Raw genomic sequence first — 24,967 nt, 5'->3', positions numbered from 1 at the left:
CACAGCTGCCCCTCCGAAGGAGACCTGGTTCATGTGAGAGCTATGGCTGGGATTTCCACAGCCGAGAGGTTCCTTTGCAAATATTGCTTTTCCGTATCAGGACACAGAGTCCGACTAACATGAATGCACAGGTGAAGTCCGTTCTCTCCACGGCATTAAAGGAAGATGTTATTTCACCTTGTATACCATGCAGGTGTTCTTTAAAACAGAGGTTCAGTTACCAGCAACGTGGGGGACTGGCAGTGAGTTAGCACTAACCCTCTAGTTGCTCTCCTTCCTCCAACATACCCTGCTCATGCTCTTTCTCTTCTTGCAGAGTAGGAAGCAACCGCACTTCCCCTGCTCAGACTTATGAAGTTACCATTTCTGCCAAGAAAGCTAATACTTTGCGTCCCGCTGCTAACCCCGCTCGGTCTGCACTGTAAATTTACAGGTCAATTGGTAACAGGAATCTGCAGAGGATGTGGAGCTTGAACCTGCTCTGAGTAACGGTGATGCACGTCTGGGGTAACCTGCTGTCTTCAGTGAAGCTGCTCCAGATTTATGCCAGGTAATTGAAAGCAGGATCTGACCCAGGCTCTGGAAAGGCGTCTGCTGAATTCTGCGTCAGGCCCTGGAGGGAACCGGGCCCTTCACACGCACAGCCCTCGTCTGCCTCTTCCCACAGGAGGTGCTTTGCAGAACAGCTTCTCAGTGCCATCCCCGTCACAGCCCGGGCAAAGCCCTCACCTGGGACCCAGGGCTACAGCCGGCGCCTCCCCACTGACAGTGAAGATGCTCTCTTGCTGGGAATGGTAAACCTGTTATTTTAACTCTCTGAATATGGCAGAACAAACTTTCTTACCTCCCTCCACCCCTAATCTGAGCTGCCTGGGTGACCCACCAAGGGACGGACATGAAAACAAATGGTCATTACAAGCCCTGTTCTGTAGCTGTGAGTTTAGGCAGCAGCAAGGTGCCTGCACAGGTGTATAGTTTACGTGGTTATTGCACCTGCATGGGTACCAAATCAGCCTCTTTCAAAACAACCCCGGGGGGGCACGCACCCGTCAGACCCCGGGCGGTAGGTACTCACCCTCGGCTTTGCCTCAATGTTCTCCCGCAGGAGCCACTCCTCGTTGAGGGTGTACCTGGCCTTCCCCGTAATGGCGTCGATGGAGCCTTTGTTAATCTGCTGTTTGATGGCACAGATCAACAGGAAGAAGGGCTCTCCCACCGTCTCCTGGGCAAAGGAGAGAAGACCAGGTAAGCACCCCAGGCCTGGTGGTGGTAACTCTTTCCAGCGGCGTGGTGGGGACAGGCTCTGCCTGACACTGACGGTGCCTCTGCTCATTGAGGAGCAGGACGGGGACACCCCAGGCACTTCGAACCCCCGGCGGGTGCTCAGAGCCATCGTCCCCCTCCCCAACTCCCACCAGCATCTCTCTGAGGCTGCTCAGAAGCTTTCAGACTCGTGGCACCGTGACAGCGCAGATGGGGAAGAGGACATAACAGCCGACAACAGCCGCAGGCAACTTTTGGGGAGGGCGAGCTGTGATTGTCAGCATCAACATACCCCGTCCAAGTTCTCCAGCAAGTACCGGGGGGCCATGATTGCCACCAGCCGGTGGTGCCAGCATTCGCTGTCTCACGGGCAGAGCACTGGGTGCTGCTCAGGAGGCAGGGGCATATGCATAGCTGTGCTGAGTGGGGACGTGCACGCATGAGGCTCATCAAAACACAAATGTGCATTAATTTACATGTGAAATTACACAGGAACTTCAGGGAGAATCTGGCATACTCCAGTGCATAGACGTTTCTTGCAATCTGACAGTGCACAGACTGCACTCAGCGGGACAAGGACGGGGCTGACATGCACAAAAATCCAAGTCTACAGAGATATCTGGATGCCCAGCTTCCTCGTGAAGGTATCGGCCGAACCCCTCTTTGCGCTGCCTGGTTTGCCATTGGGACCCATGGAATTGAGCCCACGGCATGTGCCTGTGGCTCTGGGAACCAGCGTTCATACTTCTCATACCACAGCAGAGCCCCGATCACAGCAAAACAGAGAGGATCAGGGTCAACAAGCTGTTCCCATGTGACAGCAAGCAAACACACGATTTAACTCCTTACATTCATCAAACTTGGCCCTACAGGAGAGAGGTGAATTGTGACACTGCTGCAATGAAAACAAAAAACATAACAGGGACCAGCTATTTGTGATGCGGTTCAGCTACAGGGTTTAATGCCAGATTTCTGATCCACTTCTGCCTGCTACGCTGATGTGCAAGTAAAACATTAGCTATTTTCTTAAGGAACTTTTCAGTACTGGAGTACATCCCATTCTCCCTAATGTTCATGTGCAATTTCCTTCCAATGAGGCAAGTGCAAATTATTGCACATTTATGTACGTTCTGAGCATCTCACACACCCCGCACAAACATTCCTGCCATCTGAAATCCTGCTCAAGACAACAGATATCGAATGATTTTGATATTTCTCAGCTAGGAGCTGCTAAATCCTGTTCAATCTGCTTCTTAATTAAGACTTGGTGATTCTTTTATTCTAATTGCCCTATAATTGCTAAAGCAATTAGTTTGATGTCAGTTTTGATTGGGCTGCATTCGGCGGGATTGAGGATAAGACACTACAGCAGGGCTGTAGGTGGGCACGCACCATCTGTGCCAATGGTGCACCCGCTCCATTTTCCGAGGGCAACTGTTTTAGGAACACAGGGACGCTCCTTGGGCCTTCTGCTGGGGTGCAGTGACTCCCTGCAATGCTCCCTCTGAGCACGCAGTGTGAGATGGGCTTGGCAGCAGGGGAGGAAGGCATGGCTTCCAGAAAGCAGAGAAAGACGTGAAGTCCTGGGGATGCGGAGAAGTTGAGGATCGCGAACAGAGCAGAGAAAGTGTCAGAAGACACAAAGAAGAGCTAGTTTCTGAGAAAGGCAGGAGTATGAGATAACAAGCAAGGGGCTGACACTGACGTGGGGACATCCCCAGGCTGCGGTACCTGCCATCCCCACACTGTGAACAGAGGAGCCAAGCCGACGCCTCACAAGTGCCGACAGATCCTGATCCTTAGGGCTACGAAGAGGAATGCTGTTTGTGCCACAGGGACAAACCCAAGGCTAACATCAGCGCCGGGGTCTGGAGCCTGCCCCGTGTTCCCCGTGGGAAGCTCTGGCCGCAGCTCTGGCCACAGAGAGACGCGAGGGGCTGCCAACAGCTACGCCGCTGCCTCCAAAAACATTAAAAAAGTGCGAGTCCTGCTGATGCAGGAGCTCTTTACGGCTCGAAACCAGCAGAGGCTGCAGGGGTCAGGGCTGCCCGTGCGGCCCCTTCCCGCACGGTGAAGCAGCTGGAAGCAGGGGAGTGTTCGGGACCCGCTGCAGCGTGCCTGAGCGGGACCGGCCGCACGGTCTCGAGCGACAGCCCTCCGACAGCGAGATACTATTTCTGTTTTGGCTTTCAGGCTCAGGAACTGTGGGATGTTATGGAAATCTGCAAAAGTGCTAATCAGACAGCAAATTTCAAAGAGGGGAAAGAAGGGCTGGCAGGCAGGGACTAGAGATAAAATGGCAAACTTGGAAACCTCAAGCGCTGTTCAGAAAACTCATCTGGAAACGAATCAAAACTGTCTTTGGACTTGGCTAGTTGGGAGAAAGGAAGTTTAACTAGAAGAGATCAGTGCTGATTCAGGACAAAAAAGTACTTAAAAAAACACAGTCTGGGGCCTTTTTCCTCCTATTGTGAATGTATTTTAATGAGACTTCATTTTCATTTTTGACTGAACTGTTACGGGCTCTTAAAGCTACCCAGGGCACTGAAATAACTTTGCAGTAATGGAAAGCACAGTTCAGGCTGGCATTACTCGAACTGTTTCACGCACGATGAGCGTGGGAGGGCTTAGGTTTTATATGCTTGGGAAAAAAAAAAAGGTTTAGAGCACAGACTGGATTCACATGTTGCTGCCCTATTAACAAGGCTGACAAGTCATTAGAGATGTCCTCCCAGGAACATGTTACAGCCATTTCCAAAATGTCTTGGTGAGGCTGGGGTGGGAAAAGCACAGAAAACAGCTGCTTATCCCAAGTGCCTGCTAATTTTGGGACGATTATCTATTTGCATTCTGTGAAGAACAAAACCTCAGTGCCACCCCACATGCAAAACTTTGGGGATCTTGGACCCAAACCTAAAAGCTGAATTCCAGGACCTTAATTTTGCTTTAACTCCTGGTCCCCTGATCCTGTTAGGAGCCAGGCACAATGGTACCACGGTGTCTCATGGGGAAGGCTTTTTTTGCAGCATTTTCCACCAAAGCTGTGGCAGAAAGTAGAGACACGGACCATTTTATCTACAGTTCTCACTCAGTTTTGCAGAAACAGAAGTCTGCATCGATTGTGCAAATGCTGCAAAGTTTCCTCTGAATCCAGTCCTGAGCCGCAAGCCTCCTGCTAGTTCTCCATCACATCTCCCGCACGCACCCAGCCAACTCCCCGTCAGAGTGGTGGCTCCACCGCCTTCAGGTGCCCTCCACATGTTCAGACCACGGGTGACTGTGGCCTGCAGCCCCTTCCCAGCTGAAGACAGCTCCTTCAAATCATTTTCCCCCAAAACACAAATGGACGGACTGTTAGGCAGAACATTAATACGAAACAAATGTTTCGAGCATGTAGCGTTGACTTACAAGGGAAAATACAAGCACTTGGAATTTTTCCACTGCACAACGGCAGGGACCTTTGCAGCAGCTGTTTTGAATAGACGTTGTGATTAATGGGGATAATTCAGGAATGAAAACCAGACCCATCGTCACACGTCTGACAGACCAGTGCTACAGGCAGCCGGGCAGCCTCTTTTTTTAACCAAGAAATGCCTCTCTGAAGGCAATGGAGCTTGATCCAGAGGAACACAAGGCACATGGGAGGCATTTGACTACCGCTGGTATTGAAATCACAGCCCTGAGCTGAAACCAGCCCCGGCGTGAGGAGGTGCCATCTGTCGGACTGCAGTGGCTCCCTGCTCATTTGCGCAGTGGCGACCGGACGGAGACCCCCCCCTGTCCCTTTGCACAGCTCAGCCCGTCTCCGCCTGCCACAGCCAAAGGCCTCTTTGGACATTTCTGTCTCATAAATTCTCCTCCGTACTTCGGCAGGCAGCACAGTTTCTCCTCTGAGCAGGTCCCCCACCTTCACTGTGGAGCACACGTGATGTGAAAGTCTCTTGGAAATCAACTTTTCAGTGCACTCTAGTATGGAAACCGATTGCTTTTAAGAAGTGGGAAACAGGCTGTGGTACAGAGTGCCGCAATGGTCTGCGCTGCCACGGCACGCGAAGCGAGGAGGAGCTGCAAACCCAGCATCAGCCCCTGCTGAGGACCCATCCCCAGGAGGATGGAAATGCAGGTTCAGCTGGTGGCCCATCAGCTCTGCAAATGGCCACCGCTGCCCCACAGACCCGCTCCCATCTGTACCAGGTCCTTTATCCTGCCTCCACTGGATGGGCCAGGGCCCCACAGCACGGGAGAGCCAGCTCACGGCACACACCAGCATCCTCGGCACTGCCGCAGCCGCGGGATGGCCACTGGCCCCACACAGACCCCGGCCAAGCCTGTGGTGACCTCCACGCCAGGCGCCCCAGGAGAGGACAGTGGGCTGGCACTCTGAGCTCCTCACCATTAATTAGCTATGTAACGTGCCCAACTCTTTAGGCCCACGTGATAAGACTCTACTTTCTTCCCTCTTTTTTTTTTTTTCCCCCCCTGAGAAAGCCTTCTTGCACAATGTCCATTTTTAGCACAAACTGGAGTTGGATCAGATGCCTCACATGTGGTCTCCACTCTCCAAAAGGAGACATCAGCACTTTTTTCTCCAATGTTTTAACTACAGGCACAAAAAACTGAAGCTTAAAAAAAATTTTCACGAATTCACTCTTTTCTGCTCTTACAGGCTGGTAGTCGTGCTGCATCAGCACAGACATCCTAATTCCCTCCTGTAACTTTTCTTTCATTATACAGGCTAACTATTTGAGCTAAAATTAAAGATTATGAACTACAAAACCATAGGCTTTAGGACAAAAAGTGGTCATCAGCTGGGATCAGAAGACATTACAATATGTATGAGGACAATACGGTATTGCTTCTGTGGCTATAGCAATAGCAAACACTTTGGGAAAAGAGATTTTTTCAAAGGCTTTTTCAAGACTCTCCCCTGTGGGTATAATGGGGTGTCCTCCAATTAACTGCCATGGAATCAATTAAGTTATTGCTCAATTCTTCTGGGAAATTCCTACCAAAACTGGCAAATGTTGGAGATAAAGCACTGAGCAGATGGACTGCTGATGTACTCTGGGATGCCAAATATATTCCTTCTCGCTACCATCGAAAGACAGTCAGGCTTCTGGGACAGGCATCCCCCCTCTCCTGAGATCTGCCTGGCCAGTGTGGAGCCACGAGGACGCGAGAAGCCCCACATGCCACCAGGCACCGTCGAGGAGCAGCCCCCGGCCCCGGCACCACCATCGCTCCCAGCAGCCGGGGTCTCCCACTCCAGACAGACAATGCTGAGCCGGCTGTGTGAGCTGGTCAGAGAAAACAACAAATAACTGGAGCGGTTTCCAAAATCTCAAGCCATTCTGGTTATTTTTCAGCTCCCCTGTGGCTCTCTTCTCAAGCATGGTGAAAACGTTAGCTCGTGCCGTGGCCTTAGGAAAGGCCCACCGCGGAGTCTGATCCCAACAAATCCCCAGGCAGACATGGAGAAACAACTGAACTTAAGGTTGTTTTTCCACACTCGAGCCTTTCAATACTCTGGAGTTTGTCAACCATGAGTGACCGTTCCAGTGGCAATGCTGGCAGGTCCTCAGCTGTCCCACGCACCCCTCGTGTGTTCAGCAGCGCTGAACTCACACCCACAGCAGCGGTGATCTGATTCTCTTACTCTGAGATAGCTGTACATGCAGATGGACATCCAGTTGGTGAGCATCTTCTCCACCACGGATTCCGTTCTCCTCAGCATCAGCTTGGGGTTTTTGGAAGCTGAAGCATCTATTAGATCCACCAAGAGGTCCTTCATGATGCTGGTGTAATACTCCAGTTTCCCATGCAACGCAATAGTAAGCAGGGAGGCCAGGTTACATCTGAAACACAGAATTGTGTGTGACTCAAGCACCAGCACAACAAGAGTAAACTGCTGACTGGCATAAAAATCCACCCAAAACACAAAGGCAGTATTTCAGACAATTTTCATGAGCCTTCTCAACAGTGTTAAAACTTCAATCCCTCTTTCAGTGCTGCAGGACCTCGGGTCAGCTCACACCCTCTTACTGGTAAAGCAAGTGTTCAGGGACACGAACACTCATGAGCGAGTCACTCGTATCTTTGGTGCTCTTCAGGATAACACAGGCTTATGGCCGTCTGTTTCTAATAGAAAAGTGGGAGGCAAGCGTAACTCAACCTTCAGCTGAAATGCCCGGCTCCAGTCACGGGCTGGATTGTTTATGGGTTAGGGATAAATCAGTCTCCTCCAGCTGCCAGCTCTTTGGTTCTGAAGCTCATACCTGTCTCTAACAGCAAAGTCCTTCTGTTGCTCAAGAGCATGGACAAACACGATGAGAAAGTGCTTGTTGTTGAGTAAGGTGGAGAACAGCGAGATTCCTTCTTCCATATTGGGCCTGCAGTTTTCAGGGATCTAAAGAGAAATTTAGGAAGCAGAGTGAGAAAAACCCTGCTTGTTGTTTTCCTCCAGCTTTTATCGCTCCTGACTGCAAGGATGTCTCTGTTGAATGCAGAGGTACTCTCAGCACTCGTGAGGCTACTGGAGGAAAACTGTGGCCAGTTTTGGGCTCCCTGCTAAGAGATGGACATTGGCAAACCGGAGCAAGTGCAGCTTAGGGCTGCCAAAACAATTAGTGGGTGTACAAGGAGAGAGATGGGTTTGGTTAGCCTTATGAAGAAGTGGTAAGGGGAGATCTTACTGCAGTCTTCAGCTGCCCCACGGGAGAGCAGAGAAGACAGAGCCAGGCTCTTCTCTGCCGGCACTGTGCTAGGACGAGAGGCAAGGGACACCAGGTAGAGCATGGGACACAGACTAAGTAGTTTATAAGGAAGGAAGTTTTCACCCTTCAGGTGGTCGGGCACTGGAACGGGGCCCCAAGAGGCTGTGGGGTTTCCATTCCTGAAGGCATTTGACACAGCTGGACAAGGTCATCAGCAACCTCATCTACCTGGAGCTGCTTTAAGCAGATCTCCCTTCCAACTTAAGCCACTCCCTGATTCTTCAATTCCTACTTCTTGTCCACATGAAACCCAGCTCTGGGACAACAACAGCTTTCACCAAGTCCCTGTTTGGGAGAAATCTCATTTATGATGAGCTGTGGACTGAGGGGACATACAACGATACACCCAGGAAGAAAAGCCCACACCGAAGCTGGGGAGTATCTCAGGACAGAGCTCCTTCATATGAGAGCAGATCCACAGATCTGCCTTCTCCAATCAGCCAAAGCTGATCCAGGGCTGGTATGTGTTAATTGTTGTGAGTGATCAACCATCCCCCACGCACCACAAGAAAGCAGACGGCAGTGTCAACACACGCGAGTACAGTTAGCAGCCACTCAAAAGCATTGGTTTTCTTAGTGGGTTACTCACTTTCCATTCCCCCACCAGGAGCGGGTGAGTTTCCTGGGCCTGGGAGCCCACCTGGGAGCTGAGCTGCTGGGACGGCAGGACGTAGCACTCCTCGTAGAGCGAGGAACACTGCAAACAGGCACCGCATTAGGGGAGGGCGGCTGCAGCCGGCTGGGGACACCCCCAGTCCCCGTGCACCGCAAGGGAATGAGACGGAGAGACATGTCATCGGGACTGAAGACCACCCATTAGGAACAAACGCATTGGTATGGGTTACGGAGCCTTTAAACACTTTGCAAGAGCCTCTTGAATGAGCGAACACCACAAGAATGGGGGGAGGCAGATGTCTGCGCAGACACGAGGCTGTTAGGGCAGGGAGACTGCAAATAGACTAATTTGACAGCTAGAAAAATCCCAGAAGAGAAAGCATTATAGAAGACTACGTCAAAATAGAGGAGTACTGGGTGTTTTTAACATATGTAACTTTTGAAACAGATGGGAAAAATGTTTAAATCCCTAACATTCATATAGCAGCCGGATTCTTAAAGACTCCAGTGTGCAGATATATAGAGATTGGATAACTTAAAAACCTGAGTAATAACTACTAATGAAACACTCTGCAGTCATAAATCATCATCTCGCTCCTCACCACTGAAATGCGGCTGCCTCAGGGGTGAAATACAGCCGCTGCTGAGGGCGCCCCGTGACGTGCAGAGCAGCCGGTGACGGGAATTACGGCACCGGCGCGTCTGGCACGGCCCTGGGGGGGACACTGGGGAGACAGGCTGGGACGGGGCACCCAGAGGGCATCCTACTGGGAGCACCGTGCGCCCAGCCTTCGGCAAAGAGGAGAGAAAGGGAGAGACAAAGACATCCAACAAGCTCCTGAGAACGGGCAGAACAGCCAGGGACGCTGCGTGGAACAAGAAACCCCCTCCCCCTGAACGCCACCAGCAGATATGCCCTTCAGCTGCCCTTCAGCCTCTGCAGAACAGAGTGGGGTGACGTTGGAGCCCCTGGGGAGAAGAGGGTGTCCCCAGCACTTTCTCCTCATGGGAGAGAGCGCTTTCGGAAGAGGGTGTCCAACAGCATCAACCAGGGGAGCCAGAGCAACTGCAGGGATGGCGCCGCCAATGGGCTCCTGTCGTGTGGGAGCAAGCCTGACCTTACTTCACACCCAGGAGCTGCGGCTCCACTTTTGATGATAATTGAGGCTGAAATACGTGACAACTAAATATAAAACAGTGGAATGGTTTTGTACACTGTAATAACCCTTTGGAAGAGAGAAAGCAGAGCCCTGATCTGGTTAGGAAGGACCTGGGAGCGATGAGGTGCCCGTGACACACCTATCACCTTACTTTGGGGAAGAAGGTCCGGGTGACAAAGTGCTTGTACTCCAGGAATGGGATCCCTTGGCTGCGGTTTAACTCCTTGGTCAGGTCTGTCATGTCCGTCTGCAGTTCTGCAAAACCTGACACAGAGATACGCCCAGACAATAAGAGCTCTGAGGCTGTACCAGCTGAGACAGTAGCAGGCTGGCACAGCGATGCGCGGCATGGCTGCTCTCGGCCTCCTCCAGTGGCTGAAGCAGGATTTCTGGAGGAGCAGCCCATTGCCAGCAAGGTTTAACCTCAGCATCCCACAGCGCTGATGGAGAGAACAGGTTCCTCCCCACCAGCAGAGCAGCCCCCAGCCAGGTTCTGCAGGAGGAGGACCACAGCAGATGCAGACACTTGCATTGCTTCTCTCATGGCTCTAGCAGGAGCATGCTGCAATTTACCCGATGGTAAAGCACACTAAAGGTTTGCGTGGCCTTCAAGCAACCCTGTGACATGGCCGAAGGACATTAACCCAAGGACAGATAAAGCAGTGGCACCAAAGATCAGTGGCTTGCCGGGGTCAGGCAGCCAGACAGTAGCCAAGCCACACTTCCACCCACCGAGCCTTGTTCACAAACCCTGCCGAAGCTCAAAGGCAATGACAGAAATTCTCCTGTAAATAATTCTATGAACCTCTACGGACTAGAAGGTGAACGGCTTCAACCCTGCTATTCCGGCACCTCCCTCCCAGTCCTGGCTCCGTCTCGGCACCCAGCACAGTGACTTACCTTTGCGGATTTCCTCCCGGATCTGCGACTCCATCTCCTCCATCTGGAGCAGGGTTTTCTGCCAGTAGCGCTCCGCTCTGCGGCTCTTTGTGCAAAACACAAAGAGAGCTGGAAAAGAGGAAGGGAACAAGCCTTTTGGACTAGGGCTTGGGAGCAGCTGCAGCCGGGATCAGAGCGGTCCTCTGCGGCCACGGGTGCAGAAAGCTAAACTCGGTGTTGGTTTAACACCTACAACAAGACTGGTATCTGATCAGGCAATTGTCGATTATCTGTAAATAAGTAAAACCAGCTGGAATTTAATGATCATGCTGTAACTGTCATATTCAGTTTAGGTCTGGGCTGCTTATATTCAGCTTAACTGTATATTAATGCATTCCAGCTGATTAATGAATACAGATTTTAAGATGTTTACCACCTGTATTACAGTGTTCATGTCTTACAGTCTTCCCATGCCTCCAGAAATATGTTTCTAATGACAGGTGGTGCATTTAATAAATAGCATGCGTTACAACCTTTATTAAAAATAAATTAAGTCCCTATTAGGAACACCTGATTTGCTGTGCACTGACAGGTTTCCTGGCGCACAGTCATTCTGGGCGCACTATGAGGAGATGCCCCGGCCAAAGGACACAGGTGTGCTGCACAGCTTCCAGCAAGGTTAGCAAACCCTGTGTCTGCTCCAGAGCTGCAGCCGCCGACACTTGCGCTGCTCTTCACATTCTTTGCCAGGCATCTGTCACTGGCTGTTACTGATGACAGGACCTGGGGCTTGGTGGACCTCGGGGATGGTCTGGGACAGTCATGCCAGAGTGAGTGAGCCCTGTTCAAGTCAGTACCAGTCCAAGAGCAGTTTCTCACACTCTTCTTTGTTTTGTATTATAGTAGCTGCTAAGTGTTTGGAGGAAAAGGGTAAATTTATAAATATCTCAGGCTCAAGTAACAGAGCTGAACTATGAATTCAGCCAGCAAATGCTCCATGCTGCAGGAAGCTTTGATCCTGGGTATGGCCTGGTCTTGTACAAAGAAGAGTGGCCACTTGCTGCACCCAGACCAGTTTCAGATACCGCACAGCTGCAGCACTCAAGCTTTCCTAACATGTCAGTAAGTCATCTTCACCCCTCCACATGCAATGAGAAAAAAACTCATCATGGCCTGGAAACTCATCGTTCCATTCCCTTACCTACGACAGAGAGGACCAGCAAGATGCTGCAGATGACAATGGAGACAATGATTGCGGTCTCTCCTCCCCCGAGGTGCAGCATCGCAACTGTGTAGTTGAACTTTCCAACTTGGATCTAGAGTGGGAGAAGGAGGGTGGAAAAGCAGAAGCTGAGCATCTCAGAGGTGGAGCAAGGAGGGGCTATGGGGCAGCATCCAGCAGACCTTTGCCCAAGGATATACTGGCTATGCTGGCTCAGCCCACCAGGCTTCGTGGGGACACCGGGCTGTGCCTTTCACTGTTGGACCTTGGGGACTTTGTGTGTCTCAAAAGAGCTCAATTCCCTTCCTGCATGCCCTGGTGGAAAGCCAAGGCTGGCTCACAGCAGGCCGTGGTACCACAGTGGTGCCCATCACAGGGCCACCACAGGACTTCGGTGGCAGAGCCACAGGCTCCAGACCACGTCATGACCCCACCGTGCCCACCCCAGAGCACAAGACACCCCCCATTAGAGAGCTCACCGCACCACATAGTACTGCCTGGGCTACTTTTACTAGAAAACCACTTCCACTATCATGACTTTGTTACACCTCTGAACGGGCTTTGAATCCCAGCTGAACTCTCCTTTCTCCTCCAAAAGCAGAACCGCTGCCACTCAGGAGAAGGAGGATAAAGGAACTTTAAAGTCTTTGAAATACAAATAAAGTAAGGGAATAAAAATAAATAAGAATGCGACCAGAGACGAGTAATGATCTTGCGGCTAAAGCAGTGGACTGGGTGTCAGGAGGTGCTGGCTCTGCTCCCAACCCATACTTCTTGTGACACCAAGCACAAACCACTTGAGCTCAGTCCTTCAGTCTCCTGACCACCAGAAGGGAAGAGGCCGACACACATCACAGGCAGGCGGGTGAGTTTGCTGGGCGCTGTTTATAAATGGGTCTCTGGGCCAGCGGGATGAAAGAGCTCGACAGCATCATCTGATAAGGAAAACTCATGACCATGCAAGTCTTTCGCTTCTGGAAATGTGAGTTTCACTTCTCTCAAGGAATGAGAAGCGAGAGAAACTTGGGCAAAAAAACTGAAATGAGGTAGGGAAGAGATGGAATAATCTTGATTACATCTGTGTCATGGAGCATCTCCGGGAAAGGGGCACACTGTGGTTAAATTACAGTCAGCTCTCAGCAGCTGAGCCAAAGCAGTGCCACAAGCAGGGCCTTCCCACCACGATGCATCAAACATCACATAGCGCACAGCTCCGTGCCCACCAGGAAATCCAAGCCCTTGCTCTCAGGAGCACCGTTGAGGGCACTGGTGCTGCAGCTGGAGGCACCCAGACAAACCTGGGGGAAGGACCACCCTGCCACAGGCAATGCCGGCTGCCATCACCCGGGGTCAGGAAAACCTTCAGCACCTCCAGCCATCAGTGCTGGACCATGCAGCCAGGCTCCCATGGCTCCGAGCCCAACATGCCCTTGTACCACCCCTCAGACGGACCCTGGGGCTGGCGGGTCCTGGGGTGGTGCCTCCGGGCAGTGTCCAACACTAAGAGCTTCCGTCTCCTCCCTGGCGCAGGCTGGTGGGGAGCTGAGAGGCTGGATGGGGATGGGGAGCCACAAGTGTCACACAATCATCTGCAGAGGTTCGTTTGACAATCTGCACAGCACCCTGCCCAGCCTCAAGATTTCTACCTCTTTCTTCTGAAACTCTGCAATGAGGCGAGTCCTTGATGCGTTACGAGTCTTTTTTTTTCCCACAATCTCAACCTTTTGCATTTGCCAGAGGAGAAATCCCACGCTTGCTGTTTAATTCAGTGTTTAAGCAGTTTGGTCATGAACAAAAATGGGTTTGAAGGCCTCCGCAAGCTTCTCTTGTTTATTTGGCTTGGTCTAACTCAATACAATTTTTTGTAAGGGAAATTAATTAGGCTTCAGGATAAATGGCAACATTTCCTGTCACCATCACGTTGTGGGGTGCAGAGGGGGCTGTGACTGGTGGACACCCTGCTCCTGGGAAGAGCTGTTGGGGCTGGCAGGACTCCTGGGGCACAGGACCACCTTGGGGGTCACCGGGAACTGCTCCAGCTCAGGGGATGGAGCTGTCTTGGAGCTTCCCAGGGCGCAAATGGGATCCCCTTGGGACTAAATTAGACCAAAATCAAGCTCCAGCTCACCTAGGGCACTCCCAAAAGAGCTGCTCCATAGTGATCCCCAGAACACAGAGAGGCTCAGGAGCCCCATCTTCATCACGGCTCCTCCTCTCTACAGAGAGCTCCTGCTGCCCTGAGCGACTTGCTAACATGGACCTGGCCCGAGAGAACAGGCATACCCAAAAGCACGGTGCTCTGATCACTGCAGACGTGAGCTCTGCCACCCAAACACGAACAAACTGGGCAGTCACAGCAACAGGCACCTCACTCGCTGGAGGAGAGACCCTGCCTTGGCCGGCGAGGCTTCTGCAGCCCCCCACAGCCCCCCACAGCCCCCTTGATGCGGGGCGGGCAGGGGCCACGGCGCGAGCCAGGCCCCGCGCGATCAAAGCTATTACAGGAATTCTACAAAGGCGGCTGCTGACCGTGGAACAGCCGGTGGGCGATAACTCAAACCACGTCTGGAGGGTTAGAAAGTGTGCACAGAGGTGAATACAAGTTGATTATTTGGCTGCACTCTCACTGCTGGTACACCCTTCACAGCTATGTGATACTTTATCATTCTCCTGCTTCCTAGGAACCTACTAGAGCACTGCCCTGAATGTTTTATATAAAACCAAGACTAGCAAACTCATAAATTCCTTTTCTTCCCCAAAGGGATTTCCCTGTTTCTCAGTTCTCACTAAAACGAAAATTACCCCATTTAAAATTTCCATTAAAATGACTTGGGAAATTCTGCTACTTCTGCATTTCCATATTTCCAGTTTGCAACAGAATTTCACACACCACAGCCTCTAACCAGTAAATGGGACAACCCTGTCAGTGAATTGGTGGTGCACCTTTGTGCCTTCTGGGCAGCACAAGCCCACAACCTCCTCACCTCCCTTGGCAGCCTTCCTCCTCTCCCTCCTCCTTCCTGCCTGCACCTCAGGCTCCCGCCACTCACTGTTAACTCAGGGACTGGGAGGGGGCTGCAGGGTCTCAGACCATGGCGATGGAGGCTTCCTCTCTGCAGATACGAAGAGCCATGGACACATCCCTGCGTGGCAATGGGCTGTGTGTGACATGAGGGACACTGAGGGCCAGAAGTTAAGCCAAGCCCTCTGTGGAAAAAAGGATGGTAACCAAGTATTGTGAATTTTGCAGACACAAAGATGAGCAACAGCCCTGGAGACTGAACTCCTTGCAGTTACGAAATGGCAACATGGAAGCTTCCAGCCCTGCGCACTACTCCTGCCCTCCCCGGTCACTCCAGTGGCTCGTTGAGGGTGAGGGTCACATTCTCATGTCTGCTCGTAGCTCTGCTGCTGGCAGGAGGAGGCTCAGCTGACTGAAAACTGTACGGAAATCCCCAAACACGTCTCATGAGGGGCAGAAAGAAAATTACTGCAAGTGACAAAACCTCACATGCCTGGGGCTTCACAGCGCCTTACAAGAACTGACAAAATCTCCCTGCCCCCAGCTTACAGCACGGTTAACTCAGTGGCAGCCCCTCTCCCTGACCCAGGCCAGCCTCAGTGCTGCCTGTGCCCGTGTCCCACCGCCGAGTCCCCCCGGGATGGCATGGGGTGCTTTGTCCACCCCTCTGTCCATGCAGCTCCTCCGCAGGCGGGGCTGGCAGCAGGGACCCCTTCTGCCCCGCGCGCCCGGGGCGCGGAGGCTCCCGGCACTCACCGTCACCGGCAACTGTCTTTCCGAGGTGCTCAGCGACTCGTTGACAGAGCAGTGGATGACTTTGTCCGAAACAATCTGGATCTCGCAAGAGATAAGGCCAATCTTCACCTGGTACTCATTGCTTTCCAGGCCCAGGCTGTCAGGCTCTTTCTAAGGACAAAAATAGAATCAGGATGTCAGTCTTTAGAGTAGCAGTTGGAATTGCAACGGATTTTCCTACTTTACTTGCCATATTCCCTGCTGTGTTTCAGGCCTGGAAGGACTCCCCCTCACCAAGGACATTTTTCCAGCACTCCACAGGAAACCCAGAACTGGGCCATTCCCCATTTTCCTGTTTCCCATTCCTCACTCCGCAGGGGACAAGTGACGAGCAAGCCCCTCATAGAACCTGGGAAAATCTGCTTTTGATCTGTCCTGGCTGTGCACCGCAGATAAGGGTCTAAGCGCCCACCTGGGAGGGGGGAAGGATGTACAGCAGAGGAGACAGCCAGGGGATGCGTCTGCAGGGCCTGAGAAAGGGGGGTGCGTTTCTCAAGCATGTTGCAACCCGTGAGGATATCCTGCAGCGAACAATGGCCTTTGAATTACTGTTGCACATTGTCCAAGCCACCCAATTTCTGTAACCCGACTTCCTTGTTAACTAAGCTGAATTCAGTAGCCAAAAGAGAAGAATGCAAGACCTCATTCTGCAGGAATAACTATCTACTGTCAGGACCTTCTGGAGTACCTGCCTGATTTCAGGCCAGCACTTTATCGTTCTTTTTCATACGTCCAGTATTTTATTTAGCTTCTTGCTCTTACATCCTTCAAACGCAGCTCTGTCATCACGCCTCAAAGGGCATCCTCAGGTCAGGCTGCATCTCCCGGTGAAGACTGATGCAGGAACTGCCTGCTCCTGCCTCCCCCTTCCTCATCGCCCCCTTTCTCCCTCCTGCCTTTGTGGACAGCCATTGTGCTGGCACTCTGGACTGAAGAGCTTCCCAGTGGGGAGCAGCAACGCCCCAGAAGAAGCAGAGCTGTAAATGCCACTCTCTTACATGTATAACCAGAGTCAAGGGCTCGCCAGGGTGGTGCTTGATCCACTTCTCCTTCTTGGCTGTGAAGAACTGGGGGTCGGCGTAGTACTCCAGGCTGAACTTGCTGATGTGCAAGGCCTCCTCGGGGTACATCTCCTCATCCAGAGCCGGACGGTCATCCGCATAGAGGCGGCCGTTGAGATAGAAATCCACGGGAGCGGGCTTGCTCCCAGCAGTGATGTTGGAGGCAGCCGGAGAGGGGCAGGTGATGACAGAGTCGGTGTGAACCTTACAGCTCTGGAAGCAGGAGAGAGCAGGCACATCAAAAACCTGACATCCTGAGTGCTCATGCCCAGGCTAAACCCTCAGCCTCACACCCCGAACGCCTTCAGGCCCCGGGCATGCAGCCCCGCTCCTGGTCATCAGGCGATACCCAGCGGAGACACCCACCGTTTGCTCTCTGCCGATGCCACGGACCACCATGGACACGTTCTGGACCAGCTCAAAGCCTCTTCCTTCCAGGGTGATGATCCTGCCCCCGCTGCGAGGAGAAGGGAAGGAAGAGAGGGTGATAGCAGGGGACAACACAGAGCAGCGAGGTGCAATGGCTGGGTGCTGCCTGCTGCCATTTCTCCAGGGACATTTCCCGGTTGCTTGAGCAGAAAATGTGACCCAACAACCAAAGTCTTCCTCCTACCTGCAGCAAGCACCCACACTGCTACCAGGACATCAGGGAAGGGAGGAGGAGCAGCAGCTGCTGTGGTGGACCAGGGGGACCTCTTTCCGCAGCAGAAAACTGTCCCCCCGCCCTCCTTGCTCCCACTCCCCAGAGGAGCAGCCTGTCTCTGCACACCAGGGCCATGCGGCAGGTTGCCCAGGCCACCGGCGGTGTAAGAGGTTAGCCTCCAGCCCCCCAGAGCAAGGTCCGGGAGATATTCCCTGCCCCACAGAGAACTCTAGGTCTTGGAGAGGAAGGAGACCCCTTTATGGTCGACAGGGATCCCGTATCTCCCAGACACTTCTGATTTAGATCAAAATGTGAAAGTTGTTTTGTGTTTTGGATCTGCTGCCTGGGGAATGCGAAACATGGGCCTCTCAATGTGCAGTCAATTAACAACAGTAACGAGGGCCCTGATGCACACAGGCAGAGCAAGGGAAGGAGAACCAGCGCAGCTTGCCTGGTCTGGGCAGCAGAAGCGGTACCCCAGGTCTACCTGCCCCTTCCTCCATATCACAGTTGGTCTGTTGGGAGGAGCGGTCAGGAACAGTCAGGATTTACAAATCCCATTATCTCAAGGCCACTCCAGACACAGTGACTTTGAGCCCAAGGCCCTGAAAGTCAGGTTGTCTGAAATCTTTTACAACGCTGTAGGTATTACCACATAGTTATGATCCAAGTTTCTAACTAAGAGCCTGCAGACTAGTTTACAACTTCTGTTTTGTTTTAAACTTTGCTTACACAGATTTTTATTTTTTAGTAGTATGGTAAGACAAATCAGATCCAGCTAAATTTTTAGGCAAGTTATTGACACCTCGTGGTCAGCAGCCCAGCAAGTCACCAGAGCAGTCGGGCTCCGCAAGCCGCCAAGCAGCCTGTGCCACGCTCTCAGCCGTTTGAAATTCAGAAACTGCTCTAAGTACTAAGAAAGCAGATGAAGGTGACGGAGAAATACCCTGGTGGTTTCCCTGGTGAATATGGGCAGTGACATTCTTCCCCTGTCTCTGTGCTGAGCCACGGCTCTCGCCGCTCAGCAGAGCCCACCAGCCGGTGAGGATCTGGGCTTGGCTGAGTCACCACTGCGCCTTGTCATTAACTTTCCCACAGCCACATCTCTGGCGCTGCACTTGGGAATGCCGAGACACAGCTTCGCTCCAAGGGGCTCAGCCCGGCGGAGCCTGCGGCGGAGCCTGCTGCTTTCAGCGTGGGCCTGCGGGCACAGGCACCAGACTCTCAGATTTCTTGATCAGCCCTGGGTTTTCCCGGCTCCACAGCCGAGAAAGGTGGGGTCTCACCATGGTATCCAAAGGAACAGGAGCCTGAGAGCTCCTCGGAGAGACATGAAATTAAAAGCAACACACTTTAAAAATGAAATACTGTGACCTCGGGGAAGTTTGAAATCCAAAATTACAAATCTCAACTTATTCTCCAGCAGTTTTACTGCCAAGAAAAATCCTCAGGGTCTCATAGAGGCCCCCCACCTGAACCTAAAGCACCCACCAGGTGTACACAGTTACCAAGGCCAAGTTTTTTCCATGTCTTAAATGCACTGAAATGAGCTACAGACAGTCCTGATGTGTGAGACATCTTCCACTCCAGTGCTGGGGTACCCAAAGTGTCCCGAGAGCTCTCTGCAGTGCCCCTTTTGTACCTGCCTGCAAGGCAAGGTGTCAGACCTCAGGGTCCCCTTTCCCCCTGCAGGACCCTCTCCCACCAGCCTGGAGCCGTCCCTCTCTTTTGCAGGCAGATGCAGACACGTGCCAGCTCTGAGATGGAAGTCATGATGCTACAAGAGTGTGGCACGGGCCCCCGCACCGTGTGCTGCCTTCTGGCTAGGCTTCAGCGACTCCTGGGCTCCCAACATGGAGCTTTCTCAGGATCTGCTTGGCCTCTGGATGACCTGAAGCACAGACAGGGTGAGCTGCCGTTGCCTGCAGTGGGCTACACCAGGGAACTCCGATTAGCTCGTGCTTTGATGGGAGAGCACTCTTCACTTTTGCATTTGGCACAAATTATGAGGCTGAACTCTACACAGGCCACAAATCCTGGCAGACGTGGCTGTCCCCGCTGGGGGAGGAATCTCACCTGATCTGGCTCTTTTTGGGGTTAATGTCTGATATAACCGGGTTCTTCTCGTACTTGAAGGTGATGTTGTAGCTGGCACAAGACCTGTTCTCGAACTGGACACAGACTCGCACGGCGGTGGTGAGCTCCGCAGAGGGCATGGTGCAGGTAATGGTGCTGTCGTTGCGGCTGTGTGGGGAAAGGCAGGGTAAGCGCCAAAACCACGGCAGAGAGAGCAGCCGGAGCCGGGCACCGCGGCACTGAGCCCCCAGGAAATCGAGGTGTCAGCAGAGCAGGCAAGAGGGAGCTTCCAGTCACATGCCAATCACCTATTAATTACACTGCCCACTAACAAGCAATTTGGGAACAAAGCCCACCTCTGCTTTGCTCCCAGGGTTTTGGTCCTGGTCCCAGCCCACCGACGGGGCCCGGCAGCGTCCTGCGAATGGCACGCGAGAAGCACTTCGTTTGCTGCTGGTCACCACCACCACGTCACGGCAACACCAACACCATCGCCTTGGCAAAGAAACCTGCTCCATCCTGGTGTCAGGGACCCGCACTATCACTCTGCGTCACCGCTCAGGGACACGGACACGGGGCAGGAGGCAGCCAGGAGGGCCAGTGGGGAAGCTACAGGGGCTCCAAGGCTAGCAGCAGCATGCAGTGGTGGCCCCCCCACCAACCCCCAGCTCTTCCTGATCTCCTGTGGGACAATATCATCCTTCCTAATGCTGTGGCTCTTGTCACTAGCTCAGTGCCAGCCCCCAGACTGGTCTCACCTGAGGTCAGTGCACTGCTTGGAGGTATTGACGAGGACATGGAGCTCGGAGCCGACGTCCAGCCTGCTGCCTCTGATGGTCACTCTGGTTCCTCCAGCCTTTGGGCCATTCAGGGGAGCTATGGACTGCACCACGGGAAGCTAAAAACAAAGGGGAAATCTGCTTTCTACCATGATAAATTCACATTTGGCTACCCCACACTGCATGTGGGAATTGCTTCAGTAAATTTAGGTATCTGGTATTGTGAGGCTCTGAAACAGCAGCACAGCAAAAGCTTCCCCTGGCAGGGTTTCAGAACAAGGAGAGAGGTACAAGGGCTGAGGAGTGAGATCATGTAAAACCTCTGTGACTCTCTGCAGTCCCCAAATTCTGGCAGTAAATAAGACATGAGTCCAAACTGGAGCCCAGGATCCCACCAGTCCCTTGAGATTTCCCGTGGAGGGTCCAGAGCTGGCAACCGCTCAAGGTCCATCAACAAAAGGAAATTTCTCATTCATTCCAGCTCCCACCATCTCTGCCCTTCCAAATCCATTTCCTCCTGAATGTGAAGCTAATGCTAAAGCCCCATTGGATGATGGCCTTGAGATCTGTGAAAAAAGCCACCTGGGTGGAGATAATTGAATATCAAACTCCTTCTTAAGGAAGCTTCAAATCTGAATCTCTTGAGGCAACAGGAACTAAGGGGGAAGTTACTTTGCCTCTCACCATTTTCAGCAGAAATTAGCATGTATGTTATCTGCATTTGCAGCCCCTGGAAATCTTCCTGAGATTCATGAGCTCGAGGCTTTGATAACTAATGCAGCGCTGAACCCTCCTGCCTGCGACACAGAGCGCCCCAGGAGAGTCTGCTGGGCAACCTCCCTGCTCTGCTTTGAATAGGACACCAAGGGCAGAGCAAATAATGATTTCAGGACCCTTCCACTTGGTAATTCCCTGTCAAACACCGCAGACCCTGGAGGCAGGAGGCCCTGTGGAGGTTGGCTGCCGCCTCTCACCACCACAGCCCGTACCCGGGCTGAGCCGCGCCGTGCCGCCTGCTGCCAGTGCCCTTTCCTGTCAGTCCCAGCCACACAAACAAGATTATTAATAGCTATCCTTGCCCTTGTCCTACACTCAGACTCCTTTATTTCTCTGCAGCCATTTCCTCTGCTGTTTCTGATCATTACCCATTTCCACAGGATTCATTTTCTTAATTTGTATTTCTCTGAGTGTCTGCAGGCAGCTGTCTCCTGCCCTTCGCCCCTAACCTATGCATGCAAATCTGCAGCTACAACAGCAGAGAGGATTATTCACGTTCCCCAAAGCCCTCCAGCTCTTCCCCTCAGCAAGAGCCGGTGGCAGAAGCCACTTTTGGTGTGGAACACATGGTGCAGCTTCTCCCCCAACACAGGCATGCACAGAGCAGGGCACTGTCTCATCTCCTCCCAGCTTTGCTGGGACGGACACAGGACAGCTTTCTGCTGTGCCACCTGAGCAGAAAAGGGCTCCTCTCCCTCCCCTGGGAGGACAGCTTCTGCCGTAGCCCTGCTCGGGAGCTGCCAGCATGGAGCTGCCACGGGCCCGCTCTCAGTCCAGCCACTGGCTTTTGCTCCTCCTGCTTTGTTCAGCGCTGGTGCTTTTACAGGTGCTTCCTGAGAGCCAAAAGCCAGCGAAGGAGCTGCCCAGCCCTTTCCCACTCCTCGGGCCCTTCTCCTCTTTGTCCAGAAGACAATCATCCTGGCAGTGAGCGATGTGGCCCAGCCAGCACACACACCCTGATGGCAACGCATCAGAAGTCCCAAACCCAGGGTCTGATACTGGGTCACACCTCGCTCCACTCCGGGCTGCTGGATCTCTAAGATGTTTTGGATGTGAACACAGATGCCTGGAAACGATGGGAATGGGTCCTGAAGCGAACGTGCCCCCTGGAAGTAGCGCTGAGCCCAGCCTGGCAGTGCCCTGGCCTCGCCGGTCCCCTCCTGGTGTGCTGCCAGGGCTGGCTCTGCTTCGGGGCGCTGGGACGTACCCTGCCTCTGCCGGCTGCACGCTGGGAAACCTCCGGGAAATACATGGCTAGCATGCCATGGGTTACAGGGTGGGGGACTACACTCCGTGATCCTGCCCTAAACTCCTCACAATGGCTACCAGGAGTCCTTTCCTGGGGCTCAAGTCCTCCCTCAAGCCACTCGCCTGCCTCCCCCGGCCCCCACCCTGCTGGGTTTGCCCCCGGCTGCCCATGAACAGCCTCCAGCCAGGGACCAGGGTGCTTGTAGGAAAGAGAAGAAACGCACAGATTTCTTTCATGTTCACAGAGATGAAAGTTATCTGTGTGAGACAGTACAGCGCAAAGCTATAAAGGGCTTTTCTTTGTATAAAGACACAGGGTTAGCTCAAGTCTAATCCCTGCACATTATTCTCATGCAAAAACTAAGACAATCTCTGCGAAGAAATACCAGTTCTAAATAATGTGAGTCCATGGTACGTAACTTCCACAGCACAAAGAGACTTTGCAAGTCTCAAAAAATCTCACGGGCAGTAACAGCGCTTTAGCAAAAGAGGAGGAAGAAAACAGAGTCCCTTTTTCTGGCAGGAGCAACAGTGACACAGCCAGGATGAGCGACAAACCCCTGCAGGAGCTGAGATTGGGAGGAGGTTGTGTGTGACACCCCGGTGACAGTCCTGCCCCTCATGCAAGCCCGGCCTCTCCAGACCTCGCTCAGGGGAGGGGACACGCCAGCCGCTCCTCGGGACCCCGACACTCTCTGTCATAGACCCTCTTCCTAGGCCAGCCGGGGTGCAGGGCCGCAGCTTTGTTTTCAGGGGTGCAGGGAACGTCAGCGTGAGAATCACCGAAGAAACATCCTGGGGACAGCCACTCACCACGTAGGAGTACCGCTCCCTGGACCTCCCTTCCCGGCTCACGTTGACCGTCACCACGTCAGAAAATGCCTCCTGAGCCTCTCCGGTCTGGCAGACGATCCTGCAGAGGGGAAAGGGAAGGTTGGCGGTCGTGCCACCCCACCACAGCCCGGGGCAGAGCCCGTGGCCTCCTCGTCCTCTGCGCATTGCCCAGCGTCGGCTGCAGCACCGTCCCCGGCACAGGGCACCCACCTCCCAGCCGGGCCAGCTCTGCGCCCTGCTCCTGCCCGGGGACAGGGAGGGACAGGCACAGGCAGGGGACACCAGGGGGACAGGGTCCTCCTCCCCGGCCCCCCCAGGACTCACGCCTCGGAGACGTCGTATCTGTGGGGCAGCGGGGTGCACTGCACGCTGCCTATCCTGACGGCGCCCAGGACGTCGCTGAAGCGTCGGCCCAGGTTCCTCCCGCGGATGGTCAGCAGCGTGCCCCCCTCCAGCGGCCCGCGCAGCGGCTCGATCTGTGGGAGACGTCGTTGGGAAACCACCCGGAAGCTTCTGGCCTTCATCCCCAAGCCTGTGCCTGTGTCCACATCCCACTTGACCCCCCATGAAGAAGACCAAACGGCCCCTCACACTCCTGCTCCCCCCATAGCATGCCTGATGCCACGCTCCCCTCGCTGCAGCTTTGCAAATGAGAAGCCAGAGGGTACATTTAGATGGGATCTCAGGAAGAAAATTGTCACTATGAGGGTGGTGAGAGCCTGGCCCAGGTTGCCCAGAGAAGCTGTGGCTGCCCCATCCCTGGAGGGGTTCAAGACCAGGTTGGAGGGGGCTTGGAGCAACCTGGTCTGGTGGGAGGTGTCCCTGCCCTGGGCAGGGGTGGCACTGGGGGGGCTTTAAGGTCCCTTCAACCCAAACCATTCCATGATTCTATGATTTTGTGCTGGGTTTGGTCAGGGATTACTCCAGCTGCAAACACATCTGGGTGAAATGTCACTCCTTCCACGGCACAGCTCTGAGTGGAGCTGGGGTAGAAACAAACCCAGAGGAGGGATGATACCGTGCTGGGAAGACAGAGTCCTGCCGTCACGTTTTTAAGGGCTGTCCTGAACACAGCAGGGCCCTTCAGGACAAAAACAAGACAAAAAGTGTCCTGATCTGTGGAGCGTGGCCAGGACACCAGGACTGTCGCACCCTGGGGCGCAGGATGAGTCCGACGCTGTAGGAGGAGAAGGCTGTTCCCCATCCATCTCCTGCACCACTGGGTTTTCATCTGGGAGCTGCTGACCCCACCGCTGCGAGGGGACAGGGTGACGCTGTTCCACTGCGCGAGGGTCGTCCCCAGGCAGTGTGACCACATCACTGAGCATGTGAGACAAATCCCTCCAATTCATAAATGGCTCTTTTCCCTTTGCAAAGGCGATGGCACACAAAGCCAACACAAGATGCCTGGTGGCATCAGCTGGCCAAGCCGGCCAGGGCTGGCCAGGACCCACCACCTGGCTGCGTGTCCTTCGCCTGCTGCATTGCCCTCCCCTCCAAGAGGGCTCTGCGAGGGCTTGTTTGCTCGTGTGACTCTGGAGGATTTGGATTTACCAGCTGCTATTTGCTAAGGAAATAGTGGCAGTCCTGCAACCTGAGCTGTGTTTCCTTCCATTATTTTCTGGCCAGGTGCTGATAACGCTTGACGTGTGCTAGGGAAGGACAGGCTCGGGGGGAGCACCCCTCTCTCACGGTGACGAGAGGGAAGAGGCAGGCGGTGGGGATCCTGCAGCCCCTCCATGCAGTGTTACAGCACCCCGATTTTGGGCAGCTATCGTTATACACCCCCCTAAGAAGAGAAATCCCATACCCCTGCCAAT

At 53.4% G+C, this 24,967-nt stretch overlaps 1 protein-coding gene across 1 annotated transcript in view; it reads right to left on the bottom strand.

Annotated features, from left to right (window-relative positions):
• Positions 1-24,967, bottom strand: part of PLXND1 (plexin D1) — a 79,920-nt gene that overhangs the window by 15,197 nt on the left and 39,756 nt on the right. Inside the window, exons 13-26 of the mRNA XM_074152870.1 lie at positions 23,472-23,623; positions 23,127-23,226; positions 20,268-20,407; positions 19,510-19,677; positions 17,157-17,247; positions 16,728-17,003; positions 15,691-15,840; positions 11,892-12,006; positions 10,712-10,819; positions 9,963-10,075; positions 8,626-8,733; positions 7,539-7,669; positions 6,920-7,118; positions 1,076-1,222 (exon numbers count right to left, since the gene is read on the bottom strand). Of these exons, the coding sequence (XP_074008971.1) occupies positions 1,076-1,222; positions 6,920-7,118; positions 7,539-7,669; positions 8,626-8,733; positions 9,963-10,075; positions 10,712-10,819; positions 11,892-12,006; positions 15,691-15,840; positions 16,728-17,003; positions 17,157-17,247; positions 19,510-19,677; positions 20,268-20,407; positions 23,127-23,226; positions 23,472-23,623 (1,998 nt within the window). The remainder of the gene's footprint in view (positions 1-1,075; positions 1,223-6,919; positions 7,119-7,538; positions 7,670-8,625; positions 8,734-9,962; positions 10,076-10,711; positions 10,820-11,891; positions 12,007-15,690; positions 15,841-16,727; positions 17,004-17,156; positions 17,248-19,509; positions 19,678-20,267; positions 20,408-23,126; positions 23,227-23,471; positions 23,624-24,967) is intronic.

This window comes from Numenius arquata, chromosome 8 (assembly GCF_964106895.1).
Source record: "Numenius arquata chromosome 8, bNumArq3.hap1.1, whole genome shotgun sequence".
Lineage (NCBI taxonomy): Eukaryota > Metazoa > Chordata > Aves > Charadriiformes > Scolopacidae > Numenius > Numenius arquata.
The sequence above is the reverse complement of the archived record's forward strand: the minus strand, read 5'-3'. Positions and strand labels throughout refer to the sequence as shown.